The following is a 19,150-nucleotide window of genomic DNA, read 5'->3' on the forward strand; positions in this document are numbered from 1 at the left end:
ATCTATCTATATTTTCTCCACCTACCTGACTATCTTGGTTATTTGTTCTTTCCTCTGCCAGCTACACCACGAGGTTATGATATATATCAAATATATCTATCTATATTTTCTCCACCTACCTGACTATCTTGGTTATTTGTTCTTTCCTCTGCCAGCTACACCACGAGGTTATGATATATATCAAATATATCTATCTATCTATATTTTCTCCACCTACCTGACTATCTTGGTTATTTGTTCTTTCCTCTGCCAGCTACACCACGAGGTTATGATATATATCAAATATATCTATCTATATTTTCTCCACCTACCTGACTATCTTGGTTATTTGTTCTTTCCTCTGCCAGCTACACCACGAGGTTATGATATATATCAAATATAACTATCTATATTATCTTCACCTACCTGACTATCTTGGTTATTTGTTCTTTCCTCTGCCAGCTACACCACGAGGTTATGATATATATCAAATATAACTATCTATATTATCTTCACCTACCTGACTATCTTGGTTATTTGTTCTTTCCTCTGCCAGCTACACCACGAGGTTATGATATATATCAAATATAATTATCTATATTATCTTCACCTACCTGACTATCTTGGTTATTTGTTCTTTCCTCTGCCAGCTGCTCCTCAAGGCTCTTCTGTATCTTGAGATTTTCTTGTCTACACTTCTTAATTTCTTCGTCTCTCTCTTGTACACCCTACAGTAAAGTAAGACCCAAGTTACTCTGACAAATCATGACAAAGTAAAGTCAAACCTATCTTGTATACCTTATAAAAAGGCAAGATCAAATTCATTCTCAACATAATCATCACAAAGTATTGAATATTTATTCAAAGTAAGATCATAACTGTTTTGAATATCCCACAACAAACTAAAGTCAACATACTTCAAGACACCTCATCACGAAGTAAAATCATTCAGAACACCACATGAATAACTAAAGTCAACATCAGTTAGGATACCAAATGAAAAACTTAAGTCAACATCATTCAAGTTATGGGAATTGTGTCTCCCGGTGTAGACTTTGATAGTAAATAACCATTTTGAGTTTCAAGTCAAAAGCTTTAATAGTAACAAGAGAAATTTGACTTTATCAAAAATTTTAACAAAAAATTCTAAGTTAAAAAGAGACAAAATTATGTCAAAATTCAAATCAGAGTTATGGGGACTGTTTCTCCTGGTGTAGACTTTGATGGTAAATAAGTATTTTAAGTGTCAAGTCAAAAGCTTTGATAGTATTAGAGATATTTGACTTTATCAAACATTTTAACCAAAAATTCTAAGTTAAAAAGGGGCATAATTCTGTCAAAATTCAATAGGAGTTATGGGGATTGTTTCTCCTGGTGTAGACTTTTATAGTAAAAAAACTATTTTAAGTTTCAAGTCAATAGCTTTGATAGTAACAGATATTTGACTTCATCAAAAACTTTAACCAACGGGGACGGCGATGCTGACGCCGACGCCAGGGCGAGTGCAATAGCTCTACTTTTTCTTCGAAAAGTCGAGCTAAAAACTCAAGTCAACATCATTCTGGATACCACATGAAAAACTAAAGTCAACATCATTCAGGAGACCACATGAAAACCTTAAGTCAAATATATCTATCTATATTTCAGACCACCATTTGAAAAACTAAAGTCAACATCATTCAGGATACCACATGAAAAACTAAAGTCAACATCATTCAGGACACCACATGAAATTCTAAAGTCAACATCATTCAGGTCACCCTAGCTCAAAGGTCAAGGTCACACTTAGAGGCCAAATTTCACATACAAGAATGACTTTGTCCTCCAAGGGTGAAGTTCCTGTCCAGCCCATAACTTTGACATGCATGGTCTGATTTCAAAATAATTTGACACAAATAATGAGCATGGATAGTGTCATGCGCAATAACCAAGTCCCTAGGTCTAAGGTCAAGGTCACACTTAGAGGCCAAAGGTCACATACAATAATGACTTTGTCCTGAGCATTTCTTCTTCATGCATGGAAGAATTTTGATGTAAATTGGCACAATTGTACACCATCATGAGATAGAATGTCATGCACAAGAACCAGGTCCCTAGTTTAGAATTACTTCCCTTTGTTGTTACTATAAATAGCTTATATTTTAACTTTTTTATTACTGGTCATAGGGAAAAATCAAGACCACTTTTCTGTAGTACATGGTTTAAAAGTCTCTTTAGCAGTGTGATATAAAGGTCACTTTCGGAACATGGTATAAAGGTCGCTTTTGGAACATGGTTTAAAGGTGAATAGAGAAACATGGTTTAAAGGGCACTTTAGGAACATGGTTTAAAGGTCACTTTAGGAGCGTGGTATAAACATGGTAAAAAGGTCACTTTTGCAACATGGTTTAAAGGTCACGAGAGGAACATGGTATAAAGGTCACTTTAGGAATATGGTATAAAGGTCACCAGAGAAACATGGTATAAAGGTCGCTTTAGGAACATGGTTTAATGGTCACTAGAGAAACAAGGTTTAAAGGTCACTTTAGGAACATGGTTAATAGGTCACGAGAGGAACATGGTATAAAGGTCGTTTAAGGAACATGGTATGAAGGTCACTAGAGGAATATGGTATGAAGGTCACTAGAGGAACATGGTATAAAGGGCGCTTTAGGAACATGGTTTAAAGGTCACTTCAGGAACATGGTATAAAGGTCGCTTTAGTAACATGGTTTAAAGGTCACTAGAGAAACATGGTAAAAAGTTCACTTTAGGAACATGGTTTAAAGGTCACTAGGGGAACATGGTATAAAGGTCGCTTTAGGAACATGGTTTAAAGGTCACTTTAGGAAAATGGTTTAAAGGTTACTAGGGGAACATGGTATAAAGGTCACTTTAGGAATGTTTTATAAAAGTCACTTTAGGAGAATGTTGTATAAAGGCCACTTCAGAAGTTTACTGAATGCTGTATAGAGGCCACTTAAAGAGTATGTTAAATGTATAAACAGGTTGTATAAAGGCCACTTTCTGCTTTAGGAATACATTTGACTTGTATGTTGTATAAGGCCTCTAAGAAAGTTACCAACTGACCAGTAATTGTGTCAGTATGACACAAACCCCACTCCCTCCATGCACACCAAAAAAAGAATAACAACAACAAGAGACCAAAATGGGCATAAGGTGCACACCTGAAGAGGAGCTTGACCATCTGACCTTGCTTCTGACCAAGTTTGTTCAACTGTTCATCAAATAAAAGTTAATTAAAGGTTTGTTTTCTAAATTTGCTTTGACAGCCCAAAACAGCCTAAATATTAGAACAAAGTTGATGATTTGAAGTTGCTTAAATAATTTTCTATTTCTTGCTCTGGTGTCCCCTAGAATGGATTAAAAGGAACCATTACAATGATGCTACAGACCAAGTCTGATGAAGATCTATTGAGTAGTTCAGGAGGAGAAGTCATTTAGATGTATTTTTAATTTTTTAGCCATAGTGGCCCAATAAAGGGGCTAAGCAATTCCATCTGTACAAGATTGGGAGAGGACCTTAAAATGATGCTACAGACTAAGATTGATAAAGATCCATAAAGCGGTTTATGAGAAGTAATTTTAAGATATTTCTATTTTTAGCTCTAGCAGCCCCTAAAAAGGGCCAAGTGTCTCCATTTGAACAAATTTTAGCGAGGACCTTATAATTATGCTACAGACCAAGTTTGATGAAGATATATCAAGCGGTTCATGAGAAGTTGTTGAAAGGTATTTTCATGTTTAGCCCTAAAAGCCTCTAAAAAGGGCCAAGTGCCCCCACTTGAACAAATCTGGGAGAGGACCTAATAAAGATAGTAAAGACCTAGTTTGATGAAGATCCACTGAGCAGTTCATAAGGGAGAAGTATTAAAAACTTTTTCTATAACCAGCTCTGGTGTCTCCTAAATGGGGCCACGGTGAACCATTTGAACATAATTGATAGTGGTCCATGCCAGGATGCTACTGACCAAGTCTGGCATAATTCTGACTAGTAGTTTCAAAGGAGAAGATGTTTAAGTAAAAATGTTGATTATACAGGATGCTGGACAATCGATGATTGACAACTTATGCCAGACCATCCAATCATATTAATAGTTCAACCTGAATAAAGTTCAGTAGAGCTACAAAGCCATTAAACCTGATTTGAGACAGGGACCTAACACTATGTAACGGGTCTTTTTGTTCTTTAAATAAATCAGAATATACAAGAAGAGCTATCGCTAAGACAGTACGCTTGACTTTTCTCAGTGCTTGACTCTGAATTAGAGCTTTGCCAGTAAAAACATAATAAAACTTTACCCAAAAATTTCAAAGTTAAAAAGGGACATAACTCTGTCAAAATTCAAACCAGAGTTATTGGAATTGTTTCTCCTGGTGTAGACTTTGATAGTAAATAACTATTTTAAGTTTCAAGTCAAAAGCTTTAATAGTAACAGAGATATTTGACTTTATCAAAAACTTTAACCAAAAATTCTAAGTTAAAAAGGGGCATAATTCTGTCAAAATTCAACCAAAGTTATGGGGATTATTTCTATTGGTGCAGACTTTGATAGTAAATAAGTATTTTAAGTTTCAAGTCAATAGCTTTGATAGTAACAGAGATATTTAACTTTATCTAAAAGTTTAACCAACGGCGATGGAGATGCCAATGCCGACGCTGGTGCGAGTGCAATAGCTTTACTTTTTCGAGCTAGTCGAGCTAAAAATGCCACAGAATGTTGTTTAATTATGACTGACAACTTTTTATCACACATTTCCCCCATAAACAACTTTTTTTTACAACTTAAAGATGTTTTTGTGGCAAAGCCCGGAAATCAAATCAATGGATGATCTCTATTCAATCACTCTTGGGTTACTTTCCATTTACAAATTGACAGTGCTTTATAATCCTAGAAAGTTGTTTTCTGTCTCCAATACCTAATTGTTTACAAGGGAAGTAGTACTCTTTCCATAATTTACCATTTGGTCAGTCCCAGAAAAAAATCTGTTAATCACAGTTCCTCATAAGTCAATACATTTTCAACAGATAATGCTGTGAAATCCCAATTAGACCTTTAATGTTACCACTGGTTAGGCAATAAATTGGTAAGAGACTAAGACACTGCAGACATGCCAGACTTTTTATAACAGACATTGTCTTTCAAATAAGCAGCACAGTCAGAAAGGAAAACACCATTTGTGGTATTGCAAGCAATGACCCTTGTACTTAAAGACCCACCAGAAAATAACTGTATTTGTCTATGTTTCCATGATGGTTAATTAAAAAACAGAAATAGGAAAAGCAGGACTATTATCTTTACCATTTTTGCAATCATAAATAGGAGGACTGGACTAGGGCATTTATCATCTTAACACTTTAACTGAATGAATATAGCAGTACGTAAAGTATTGATAGTACTTGATGTATTTAGCTCTTACCCTGCTAAATTTCTATAATGAACTTGTTCATCTTTCAATTTGGGTAGTACCATTAACTGTTAAAAGGAATGCTTACTAAAAAGATACTGACTGAATAGCAAACAGTGTAGATCATGATCAGACTGCACTGATGTGCAGGCTGATCATGATCTACACTGGTTGCAAAGGCAGAATCAGTTGTGTACAGCAAGATAAGGGTTAAACCACACATTGCAAGACATCTATAAATATTTAAAATACAATGAAAAAAACTGACTGAATTAAAAGGCTACATAAAGTTGTGAAATATACAATAAACCCAGGAATGGTCTTAAATTGTCCGCCTGTAATTATTACTATGACATCACTGATATAAAGCATTAATTTCTCCAGTCTAAATGTGCATACAAGAATACTTTTTTTTAACTTTCAGTCTAGATATGTATCAGCCATACAGTTTTAGTACCTCATTTATTTTTATCTACATATGTTCTTTTATCTTATTTTTACATGTATGGAGTGAAATAATAAAACCTTGAATCTTGAAGAAGGTATCCTCATGAAGAATTCTACTCAACAAAACAGTGGTCAGCAAAATTAATATGAGTAAGTACAGACCTGTGCAAGTTCCTAATTACTTCTCCACATTAATAAGAATTGGACGTCAAATAACTTTTTACATAATTGTACTCTGTCAGATCAAAAGTTAGAATAATTACCTTACTTAGGTCTGAACCCCTGATTAATAGATTTAATCTAGTGACCACTGTTGCTAGCAGGTCTGAACCCCTGATTAATAGATTTAATCTAGTGACCACTGTTGCTAGCGGGTCTGAACCCCTGATTAATAGATTTAATCTAGTGATCACTGCTGCTAGCGGGTCACCCAAGGAACATTGGTATCTCAAATAGGACTAAAGGTTTAGAAGCCCATTTATCTGAAGATCTTCCTTTTTTTAGCCCTGACAGCCACGTTTTATGACAAACCGCAAAAAAATGAAAACTCTTGGTAGAAGATTGTTACAGACAAATTTCTGTAAAATTATTTCATTTATATAAACATTCAGGGAAAAGTAACAACGCCCTCTGGTGGCAATTTTTAATTTTTTTCATGAATCAAAATGATCTGAATATCACCAGGAACATTTTGTAGACGTATTTTATATCAGGCCAGCAGTTTGTGCAAAGTTTTTCACTACAGCCATTATAACGAAAACCCAGCCAGCCAAGTTTATTTAATGAGGCTGGATTAATTGATAAAATTTGACAAATGGAAAATTTCTGTATCAGGCAAGCACTATCTCAGCTTTCACTAATATAACATTATATAAGGAAAACATGCTCCACCCCTTGTCAGCCTTTTTCTTCACACAGCAAATGATGTGGACATTTTGTGAAATAAAATCAAAACTTGACTAGTTAGCAATATCTGACGACAAGATTCTCAAACTACCACTGTAACTATTTGAAAGAATTTGATAGTCATCCATGGAAATTTCTGTGAAATGATTTTGAAAAATGGCCACTGCTTTCTGAGGAGGTTCTTTAAAGTTTTTAATTTACCAAGCAACCTGAATTCTAAGCAAATGACCTAGACTTTGAAGATTCTAAAAGTGGACAACCAAAAGATCATTCTTTTAAAGTTTCATTGAAATTTTCCTAGTAGTTCAGAAGATTTTCTTTAAAGAATCTGTGGATAACCAATGCGGACACTCAACAACCCTAAAAGTTTTTGTTGGGTTTAACGTCACACCAACACATTTATTGGTCATATGGAGACTTTCCAGCTTTGATGGTGGAGAGGAAGACCCCAGGTGCCCCTCAGTGCATTATTTCACGTAGAACCACCGACCTTCCGTAAGCTGGATCAAAGAGCTATAAAAATAAATAGATCGGCTACTTGAAAGGCATATAGAGCAAATCTCGCCAACATCCTGTGAATGAGATCTCGTTTACCAGAAGTGACGCTTTCTCCACTCGCCATTTTGTATGCGAAAGCAATTATTCATCGGTACATTAATTTTCACCGTATGACCACGCTTCTTTTGATGGCAAGAAACATGTACTTTGTGTTTTAAGACTATTTCACATTAAACAAATGTTGTTTTAGAAGCTAACATGTATTTTAAATGTAGTTTTAAAGGTACAAATTGTAACTACATGCTCGTCGATGTTTGTTTTTACTAAGATAACGCCGATTCACGCTCTGACACGAGATTACAGCCAGTTGCCCTTCTGTGTATTTTATACTTCTTTGGCTGGATGGCTTCTTCACATGAAGAATTCAACGCCCCGAGTGAGGCTCCCTAAAAGTTTATCTTTAGTGCTTGAAACTCCCTGAAATTTAATAGCAAGTTACAAGTGCTGGACATGCCTTTTCTTGAGACTGTAACTATCGTTTTTGATTACAAAGACATCCATCTGTGAAAACATAATATCATTTTTTAGCCAAATTCCATTTTTCACCCTGTATGTAAACTTCAAATAACAATTTCTACCTCCATTTTCAGTGTAATTTTTATTTCTTTCCTATTAACAGCTTGTCTGTCCATGACAGCATGCCAAAGAGATTTTAAAAGCCATGCAGGATTTATATGCAAATCTATTGGTAGTGGTCTATTGGCTACAATACTTTTGTCTCCCAATATCTGCATACTTCTCATATACCACATTTAAATGGATTAGGCATAAATTTATAAAAAGTTTCTAAACTTAAGCCAGACTCATAGATTTTATTCTCTAAAATAGCAATAACCATCACTCAGTTTTTTCTTCTGGGAAATTTCACTGAAGTTTAGAAAGAAACTTGTTATATACTGAATAATTCTTTCTTTGGGTTTGAACCTGTGACCTCTGGTCTTGAGCACAAAATACCTTTTTCATCAGACCATATCTCCACCTTATCATAAAGAGCAATGCAACATGTAACAAGAGTTCATAGAACATGAAATGCACCCCCACCTCTTGAAATAATTATGGGTCATTTACCAGTCGTAATTAAAACTCTGTATCAAATGTGATCTTAGTTCTTTGGCAAAAATGTTCTACTGTTCTGGGTCAATGTCACCTTGACCTTTGGCTAACTGACCTCAAAATCAATAGGGGTCATCTGCAGGTCATGACCCTCCTTCCTATCAACTTTCATGATTCTTAGGCACAGGTGTTCTCAAGTTATCTTCCAGAAAAGGTTTAACTGTTCCAGGTCACTGTGACCTTCACCTTTGACCTACTACCCTCAAAATCTAAAGGGGTCATCTGCTGGTCATGATCAACCTCCCTATCAACTTTCATGATCCTAGGCCTAAGCGTTCTTGAGTTATCATCCGGAAACGGATTGGTCTACGGACAGACCGACCGACCGACATCTGCAAAACAACGTACCCCACCTTCTTCGAAGGAGGCATAATTACGCAACAAAATAACTAACTTATATTGTGAAATAAACAATTTCGAAATACCTCTTTTAATTTCTTGATGGTATCTGTTTGATCATCTAACATCTTTGTTTTGATCTTGAGTCCATCAGTTTCTCTCTGGAACAGAAATAAATAATAAAATTAGTGAAACATTTCCTTTCATAAATGCAACAATTATGATATTATATCAAATACTTCTGTCACTTTGGGGTCATTTCAGCTCTTACTATACATTTCTGCCACTTTGGGGTCATTTCAGCTCTACTATGGCTCTTAAAATAAATGTGTCAAGCAGATGTGTCCATGATTTACAAACACTGAATGTAGGACAAAATCTCACCCAAATTTAACATCCAGCCATTCTGCGCAAGAAAAACAACATTATAAAACACCCCAAACAAGCACACTAACCCAAAGTGACAATGGAAGTTCTTTGCATTGTAGGTCAATGTGATTCATCAGAAAATAAAATACAATCACTGCATAAAAGTTAAATTAATGAATGCAACCTCTAAAAGCCTCCGGAGCCTTGTCTGACTCATTGAAAGTTTGAGTGTCTAAAATCTACTATTTTATCACAGAACATTGATATTTTCTCTTCTTTTATCACTAAAACAATAATTATACTTGTTGTTCTTTTAATGAGAATGCTCTAAATGAAATCAGGCAGACAAAAAACTTATTTCATTAAAAGCTTCTACACCATACAGTCTCTAAAGTAATACTGTACCATTTACTGAATCTAAAACAGAAATTCTTACAACCTTAGTCACAAGGCTGAAAATTACAATGGTAAATACCCCCCCACCCTTCCCCCCCCAAAAAACAGTTCAAAGTTACTACCAACATTATGAAATTTTAAAAACAACATTCAGTAGTACCACCGTGTCCACAAATCATGAATACAACTGACATGGCTGTTGCTGAAGTCATCTATAGCAAATTCTAACATATCAATGCTCCAAAACTCTTAATCTAGTGTTGAACAGCATTTCTTTGGAAAAATATGCCTTTCTAATCTGCGGATGTAAATGCATCATGACTTTGTATTAAAGAGAATTGTGAAAAATCTGTAACGAAGTAATGTTCAAAATGAGAGGAGCACAATCATGTGATAACTGAAAATTGCAAAAGTTTGAGTATTGGACAAATTCTGGCCATTAACCTTTAGCTTGCTGGTGGCATGTGATTTTACCTTTTGCAACCAGTGCAGACCAAGCTGATCATGGTCTGCACTGTTTACTGTTCACCGGTGTCATAACATAATACGTCCCTTCCGGCATATAAGAACAACTGTCACAGAATATATAAATCAGACATTAACTTAAATTCATGAAATGAAACAAATTGCTCAAAGGAGAAAAGTTTAAAATGTGATTACATTTATTTAACTTTTTACCAATTTACATGCTACGGGCGCAAGAATGTTGTCTGTGTGATTGTTCCGATTTTGTACTGAAACTTAAACTAGGCTTGTGTTATGGTAACTGTTTTAACCTTCATTGTGAAACTGGAGAAATTCTGTGGATGTGGTCAATCTGATATTAGTAACATTTAATGACATTTTTTACTTTTCATAAATTCTGTTAATAGACTTGTTTACTGAACAAAAAGGCCCTTCACACAGCTAGATAAGCCTGTTTTTTTTTTTGTCTTTTAAATGTTTTTGTAACCACTCCATTTAAGGCAAAACTATCTTTTTGCTCTTTTTATTGCAACAGATTTTCAAATTATATTTCCATTTGATAGATATTGTGATATATTCCAACAACATGGGATATATTTCAACAATATGAACAAGAGGGCCATGAAGGCCCTGTATCGCTCACCTGACCTGTTGACCTAAAGATCATCAAGATTAACATTCTGACCAAGTTTCATTAAGATATGGTCATAAACATGGCCTCTAAAGGGTTAACTAGCTATTCCTTTGATTTGACCCCATGACCTAGTTTTTGACCCGACATGACCCAGATTCGAACTTGACCTAAAGATCATCAAGTTTAACATTCTAAGTTTCATGAAGATACAGTCATAAATGTGGCCTCTAGAGTGTTAACAAGCTTTTCCTTTGATATGACCTAGTGTCCTAGTTTTTGACCCCACCTGACCCAGATTTAAACTTGACCTAAAGATCATCAAGATTAACATTCTGACCAAGTTTCATTAAGATATGGTCATAAATGTGGCCTCTAAAGTGTTAACTAGCTTTTCCTTTCATTTGACCTGGTGACCTAGTTTTTGACCTGACATGACCAAGATTCGAACTTGTCCTAAAGATCATCAAGTTTAACATTCTGACTAAGTTTCATGAAGATACAGTCATAAATATGGCCTCTTAGAGTGTTAACAAGCTTTTCCTTTGATTTGATCTGGTGACCTAGTTTTTGACCCCACCTAACCCAGATTTCAATTTGACCTATAGATCATCAAGATTAACATTTTGACCAAGTTTCATTAAGATATGGTCATAAATGTCGCCTCTACAGTGTAAATTAGCTTTTCCTTTGATTTGACCAGGTGACCTAGTTTTTTTATCCTACATGACCCAGATTCAAATTGGATCTTAAGATCATCAATATTAACATTCTGACTAAGATTCATGAAGATACAGTCACAAATGTGGCCTCTACAGTGTAAATTAGCTTTTCTTTTGATTTGACCTGGTGACCTAGTTTCTGACCCCAGATGACCCAATATTGAACTCGTCCAAGACTTTACTGAGGATAACATTCTGATTAAGTTTCATTAAGACTGGGCCAAAATTGTGACCTATAGAGTGTTAACAAGCTTTTCCTTTGATTTGACCTAGTGACCTAGTTTTTGACCCCAGATGACCCAATATGGAACTTGTCCAAGATTTTATTATGGGTAACATTTTGACCAAGTTTCATCAAGATTGGGCCAAAAATGTGACCTCTAGAGTGTTAACAAGCTTTTCCTTTGATTTGAACTGGTGACCTAGTTTTTGACCCCAGATGACCCAATATTGAACTCATCCAAGATTTTATTGCGGGTAACATTCTGACCAAGTTTCATTAAGATTGGGCCAAAAATGTGACCTCTAGAATGTTAACAGTCAAATTGTTGACGACAGGCCGTCGACGACGGACACAGGGCGATCACTAAAGCTCACCTTTGAGCACTTCGTGCTCAGGTGAGCTTACAAAAAGCACATATTAAAACTGCTTAAAGCTAAAGAAATAGAATATTACAATACTATAAACTTGCATATTTAATGAATTGTTGTTAAAGGTGGTCAACCACATTTAAACAACATTTAATGACATTTTTTACTTTTTTTATATTCTGGTAGAGAATTATTTAAGGACAAAGACGATTACATAGGTTAGATTCCTATTGAAATGTATATTTTATTATTTATAAATTTGTATTACTCCCTTTATATAAGTATATAAAGCTGGTATTCTTTTTCAATACAATGTCAGTTACATTGCTTTGATAGACATATATCAACTATTGACAATCTGAATCAAATGCAAGTTTAAAAGCTGTGTTAGCTTCTGAATTCATTTATTTCCAATCTATCTGGGTTGCGCAACCAGATAGGCAAAGGAGGTAATAATAATTTTCAAACTGCGTTTCTAATGAATCCATCTAATCTAATTTTTAATGCAAATATTACAAAATTACAATATGTCAATATTTATACATTTCCTTAGCAAATATGTTTATCAATTTATACTTATATAAACAAGCAATTCGATGATTGAATCCCCGCCGAAAGGTCAGAGTTGAGGAACGCAAAAAAATATATCAGCAAAAAGTTAAGAATTTACCAAGAAGCAATAATTCATAGTCAAAATCAAATAAAGAAATGAATGGTTGTTTGGGTGGGCTGGGGGGGTGGGGGTGAGACACACATTTACATGTTGATTATAAATATTGATAGAAAATGAAAAATGAAAAAAAAAAAATGGTGGGGTGGGTGGGTGGGGGGGGGGGACCAAGTAAGGGTGACCAGTGTAGGTACACAACATCACATGTTAAATAAATGTTCATGGAAAAGAATGAAAGAAGTTAATGAAATCCCTTCCATGGTTGTTTGTTATGTACGATCTGTGGATTTTTAACAATTAAAGGCATAACTATATGGAAAATGACCAATCGAAAAAAACCTTGAAGGGCATCGTCGCAGTATCTTGTTCATGTCTGTTTCAAGTTTGATGAATTCTACCTGCTATTACTGAGAAATGCTGCAGACGACATTTTTCATTAAATCAGGCAATAACTCTGACGAAATTGACCTATCAAAAAAAAAACTTGACGGCATCAGCACGTATCTGGTTCATGTCTACTTCAAATTTGATGAAATTCTACCTGTTAGTTACTGAGAAATAGCTGCAGACGGACATTTTTTTAAATCAAGGGCAATAACTCTGAGGAATTGACCAACTCAAAAAAAAACTTGACGGGCATCATCGCAGTATGTTGTTCATGTTTATTTCAAGTTTCATAAAATTCTACCAAGTAGTTACTGAGAAATGGCTGCGGACGGACGGACGACTGACGACGGACTGACGGACGGACAACGCCATTTCAATACCCCCCTCCCGATTTCATCGGCGGGGGATAATAACTCTATCTTGGTTGGGCAACCAGGATAGGAAAATGAAATTTTAAAAATACCTCCAGTGAAAATCTAATTTGTATTAAGTGTTAAGTGAACATAAATGAGTGTAAATGATCAGATGCTAAAGTTTCGAACAAATCCGTTACATGGCCAAAATCTGATTATCCACCTTTAAAATCATATTACAAAAATAAGTTTTTCTATAAAAATCATTCACAAATGATTAAACAGTTGTTCTTATAGTTGTTTACTCCAAACAGTTTGGGGGTTCAAAAACTAGATATGGGTGTAGAATTCTTTCATCCAGCTAACTTACAGAAGGTCTGTAATTGTACCCAGGTACAGGAAATAATGCTCCACGATCATATAGCTGAAAAACTGCCATATGACCTATAATTGTGTTGGTGGGATGATAAGCCCAGCAAACACAAGAACAGGGCAATAGAGGCCATTAGACCCATGAATATATATATGACATACTTATTCATGAATGGTAACAATTGTTTCGCAAAAAATAACATAAAACATGTCAAATGTGGAGAGAACTTTACAAGGATGGTACAGACCAAGTTTAATAAAAATCCTCCTCATGAGAAGAAGCAGTTGAATAGCATTTCTTCATTATAAGGTCCTCTCCCAGTTTTATATTCAAATGGGGACACCTTTATACTGGTTACATCATCATATCATAAGGTTCTTACAAAAGTTTGTTCCGATGAAGCACTTAAACTTCTTTTAGGGGCTACAAATAGAAATACCACTTTAATCTGGAAACCTCTCAATGAAAACTTTTCCTTTGATCTAGAAGAGTTCAGACAAGACAGATTCAACTGTATGGTATCATGAAGACTGAACATTTACTCTCCAGCAACTGTCCAGACATATTTTTGCTAACCATATAAACCATCAGATCTCTCACTTTGACAACAAACGTGTTGCCACTGACAAAAACAATTGTGTATATTTATCAATATTGCACATCTTTTGCATATTTTTTCTTTATTTTATGTGATGTCCATAATATAGTTGAACAACTGGCGCCACTGTTTATGGCTGGCAGCGTGATTTTTCACAGGCATGTTTTTTTCCATGACACTATCTTGAATATCAGTATTTTTATACATATGATAGAAATTATTCTTTAATCAAAACAATACAACAAATAGTGCACGACATATTGGCGCATAAAGGACAGGGCAATCCAACAAACAAGAGCACCAAATGGTCCTAGGTCGCTTACCTGCTAACAGCTAGAAGAGCCACTTTGATAAATTTTAACCCTTTACCACACCGATACTTTTATCCCCGAATCTATCGATTACCAAACAGATACATATTGATCCACGTCTATAATTTACCCGATAAAAACGTATATTATCGAGTATTGGCCATTTGAACAAAAACGTATATCCCCGTATTTCATAATCAATCGCTTTTTTTTCATTCTTTTCCTGAAGAAATGAATTCCGGATGTTTACTAATGCAAAGTATGGGATTTCATCATCATTATTTACGTAAAAGATCATGTGGTTACTACTTAAATTTATTGAGTACTTTGCAACTAAAGACACCGGGTTTTTTTGCTACATGTGCATGACGCTACGTCATGGAAAATTACAATGAAAACTACTTGCAACTGGCCGGTTTGCAGGACTTTCCTCATTCTAAAAATAACAACCATTTAACACCTAAGTATTTCTAAATGTGTAAGGTCATGAAGGTCACACGTGACATATGCGGAGTTCCCAAAAACAACAATTTGTGTTTACGATGGCTTGGAATTTATGGTCTTATATAACAGGAAGTATTAATCAAAACAGAAGGACCGCGACTTCCAAATACTTTATGACACCCCAAGAGTTAATTGCAGCGGAAGTCACCCGTGGTTTACCGGCGATTGAACATCAAAAAATTACGTAATGTTATGTAAAAATATTTTGTTCAGATAAGACAGTCAGACCTATCAGCCATATACCGATTATTGATTATTGGTTATCACTTATCAGTGTTATGTTAAGGTTTTTTTGGCTTCTGTTCTGTGTGGTAAAGGGTTAATAAAGGTACACTGAAAAAGGCAGCCCCTATTTCATACACAAGGTTATTCTTTGATTTGAACAGGTGACCTAGTTTTTGACCCAACATGACCCATATTTAAAATTGACCTAAATTTCATGAAAGCAAACATTTTCATCAGATTTCATGAACATCCTACCTAAAATGTAGCCCCTATTGTATTCACAAAGTTTTTCTTTGATTTTACTGGGTGACTTAGTTCTTGACCCCAGATGACCCCTATTTGAACTTGACCTAGATTTCATAAAGACAAACATTCTGATGAAATTTCATGGATATCTAGTGAAAAATGCAGGCCCTATTTCATACACTGAGTTATTTTTTTATCTGACCAGGTGACCTAGTTTTTGATCCAACATGACCTATATTTGAACTTGACCTAGATTTCATCAAAGCAAACATTTTGATCAAATTTCATGAACATCCTACCTAAAATGTTGCCCCTATTGCATTCACAAAGTTTTTCTTTGATTTTACTGGGTGACCTAGCTTTTGATCCTAGATAACCCTTATTTATATTCGACCTAGATTTCGTCAAGACAAACATTCTGATCAAATTTCATGAAAATCCAGTGTAAAATGCAGCCACTATTGCATACACAAGGTTTATTTAAACTTGATGTAGATTTTATCAAGGCAACTATTCTGACTAAATTTAATGAATATCCAGTGTAAAATGCAGCCCCTATTGCTTACACAAGGTTTATCTTTGATTTGACTGGGTGACCTAGTTTTTGACCCCAGATTACCCATATTCGAACTTGACCTAGATTTCACCAAGGCAATGATTATGACCAAATTTCATGAAGATCAATTGAAAAATACTGCCTGTTTCGCATACACAATGTTTTTCTTCGATTTGACCTAGTGACCTAGTTTTTTATCCCAGATGACCCATATTCAAACTTATCTAGATTTCATCAAGACAATCATTCTGACAAAATTTCATGAAGATCAATTGAAAAATACAGCCTCTATCACATACACAAGCTAAATGTTGACAGACAGACGACGGATGCCGGAAATCCAGCGATCACAATAACTCACCTGAGCATTGCTCAGGTGAGCTAAAAATGCAATATGTTCCTGTATTGATTGTATTATTTGTCAATGAATGCCATGCATTATTTTGTTAATGAATGCCAGGTATTATTTGTCAATGGATGTCATGTATTATTTTGTCAATGAATGCCATATATTATTTTGTCAATGAATACCATACATTTTTTTGTCAATGAATGCCATGTATCATTTGTCAATGGATACCATGTATTATTTGTCAATGAATGCCAACAAATGTTTAAACAAGAGCTGTCTCCATAGGATGACACATGCCCCCGATGGCACTTCGAATGAATAGTTATGTCCGATGTTAGAGTTTAGGACCTTTGACCTACGGACCTGGGTCTTGCGCGCGACACGTCGTCGTACTGTGCCACACATTCATGCGTAGTTATTTTAAAATCCATGCATGAATGACAAAGATATGGACCGGACATGCCCATCATTGCACTATCATGAAATATGACCTTTAACGTCTAAGTGTGACCTTGACTTTTGAGCTACGGACCTGGGTCTTGCATGCGACATGTCGTCTTACTGTGGTACACATTCATGCCAAGTTATTTGAAAATCCATCCATGGATGACAAAGATATGGACCGGACACGAATGCACTATCATGAAAAATGACCTTTAACGTCTAAGTGTGACCTTGACCTTTGAGCTATGGACCTGGGTCTTGCGCGCGACACGTCGTCTTACTGTGGTACACATTCATGCCAAGTTATTTGAAAATCCATCCATGGATGACAAAGATATGGACCGGACACGAAAAATGCGGACAGACTGACAGACCGACAGACTGTTCAAAAACTATATGCCTCCCTTCGGGGGCATAAAAAAATACTGTACAACATTGCTGGTAGGAACACAGGTATTACAGTAGGTTTTATGCAACTGCTTTGACAGAAGCGTGACTTCTGATACACTGTCAAACAATGAAATAAGTGAAACTGACTAACACTCCCAAGTGGCACCTAGTCATGCAACACATTCAGGCCAACTCGCATCTAGAGGAATGATAAGCTGAAATGCCTGTTCTTCAGTAATTCAACTGGAAGTATTCACTAGATATTTGAACAGAAACTGCTTTCAGTCTCAACGTCATTGTGACCTTCACTTACTGAACCCAGAAACAACTAGAATGTGTCTGTAGGACACAGGGTGTGCCCCCACTGGTACATTTGTCACAAATAAGGGGAATTAATTCAAATGTTTGCAGTCTTAATGGGGTATAGCCTCAAAAAAAATTTATGAAATGGATTCATTATTCTATACCATATACTTTTTGAGCTATGAGCATCACAAACAAAAAATCCACCACTTTGGCTATTTCAAGGGCCATAACTCTGTAATAAACACTAAAATTCTCAAGAAGAATGCCAAGTGTGCAAGGTCACATTATGATAAAGACTCAAGCAAGGTTTCATGAATTTACATTAAATAGTTTTTGAGTGAGGCACATAATTACGTGAAAATGTGCATTTTTTTGACTATTTCAGGGGCCATAACTCTGGAAATTAGGGGCGGACCCAGATGAAAAATAAGAGATGCGCAAGTTCATATCATGATAAAGATTCATGCAAGGTTTCATCAATTTATATCAAATACTTATTTGAGCTAGGCGTGTCACAAGGTGGAAATGTGCATTTTTTACTATTTCAGGGGCCATAACTCTAGAAATAGGGGGCGGACCCAGATGAAAAATAGGAGATGCGCAAGTTCATATCATGATTAAGACTCATGCAAGGTTTCATGAATCTTTATCAAATACTTTTTGAGGTAGGCGTGTTTCAAGGTGAAAATGTGCATTTTTGACTATTTCAGAGGCCTTAACTCTAAAAATAGGGGGCGGAGCCAGATGAAAAATAGGAGGTGCGCAAGTTCATATCATGATAAAGACTCATGCAAGGTTTCATCAATTTATATCAAATACTTTTTGAGCTAGGCGTGTTACAAACTTCGGACGGACAAACAAGAGCAAATCTATATGCCCTCACCACTCATGTGGGGGGGCAGGCGGCACAAAAACAGTCAGCTACTCTAAAACAATATAGATCATTACTGACCACAGGCAATCATCCTATGAAGTTTGACCACTGCATGCCAAGGCATTTTCAAGTTATAGAGTGGAGATCATTTTCAGTCTGAAGGTCATTGTAACCTTGACTCTCAACTACTGACCACAGGCAAATCAAATGGTATACCGACAATGGACAGATAAGTAAACCAATATACTCCTCTTCTTCTTTGATTTTGTGCATAAAATTATGAATTATGAAAAGCAGTATTGTTTATCTTTTGGTTCAGATATGCCTTACACCATCTTACCTCCAACTGTTTCTTTAGCATGGCTATTTCTGACTTCTGTGCCTCCAACTTTGCCTCTAAGCTTCCTCTGTCTTGGGCAAGAGATGCACCTAAAGTGCAAAGACTAAATAAGATAAATTCAATACATACACACTTGAAAAGAATTTTCTAAGAGACATGTGAACAGATCAGCATTTTCATCACTTACTTTAACAAAAATCACTGAAAATTCCAATATGGTTTTTAATATTATATGAAACACATTTAGGCAGTCATCAAAATGGAGAGTCTGCACATACATTTATTTACATGGTTAG

The 19,150-nt window shown here is 35.6% G+C and overlaps 1 protein-coding gene across 1 annotated transcript in view; it reads right to left on the reverse strand.

The window, feature by feature from the left end:
* The window catches only part of LOC123548496 (leucine-rich repeat and coiled-coil domain-containing protein 1-like), a 373,147-nt gene that overhangs the window by 36,477 nt on the left and 317,520 nt on the right, over positions 1-19,150 (reverse strand). Inside the window, exons 21-23 of the mRNA XM_045335795.2 lie at positions 18,855-18,943; positions 8,838-8,912; positions 594-707 (exon numbers count right to left, since the gene is read on the reverse strand). Coding sequence (XP_045191730.2) covers positions 594-707; positions 8,838-8,912; positions 18,855-18,943 — 278 coding nt within the window. The remainder of the gene's footprint in view (positions 1-593; positions 708-8,837; positions 8,913-18,854; positions 18,944-19,150) is intronic.

This window comes from Mercenaria mercenaria, chromosome 6, assembly GCF_021730395.1.
Source record: "Mercenaria mercenaria strain notata chromosome 6, MADL_Memer_1, whole genome shotgun sequence".
Lineage (NCBI taxonomy): Eukaryota > Metazoa > Mollusca > Bivalvia > Venerida > Veneridae > Mercenaria > Mercenaria mercenaria.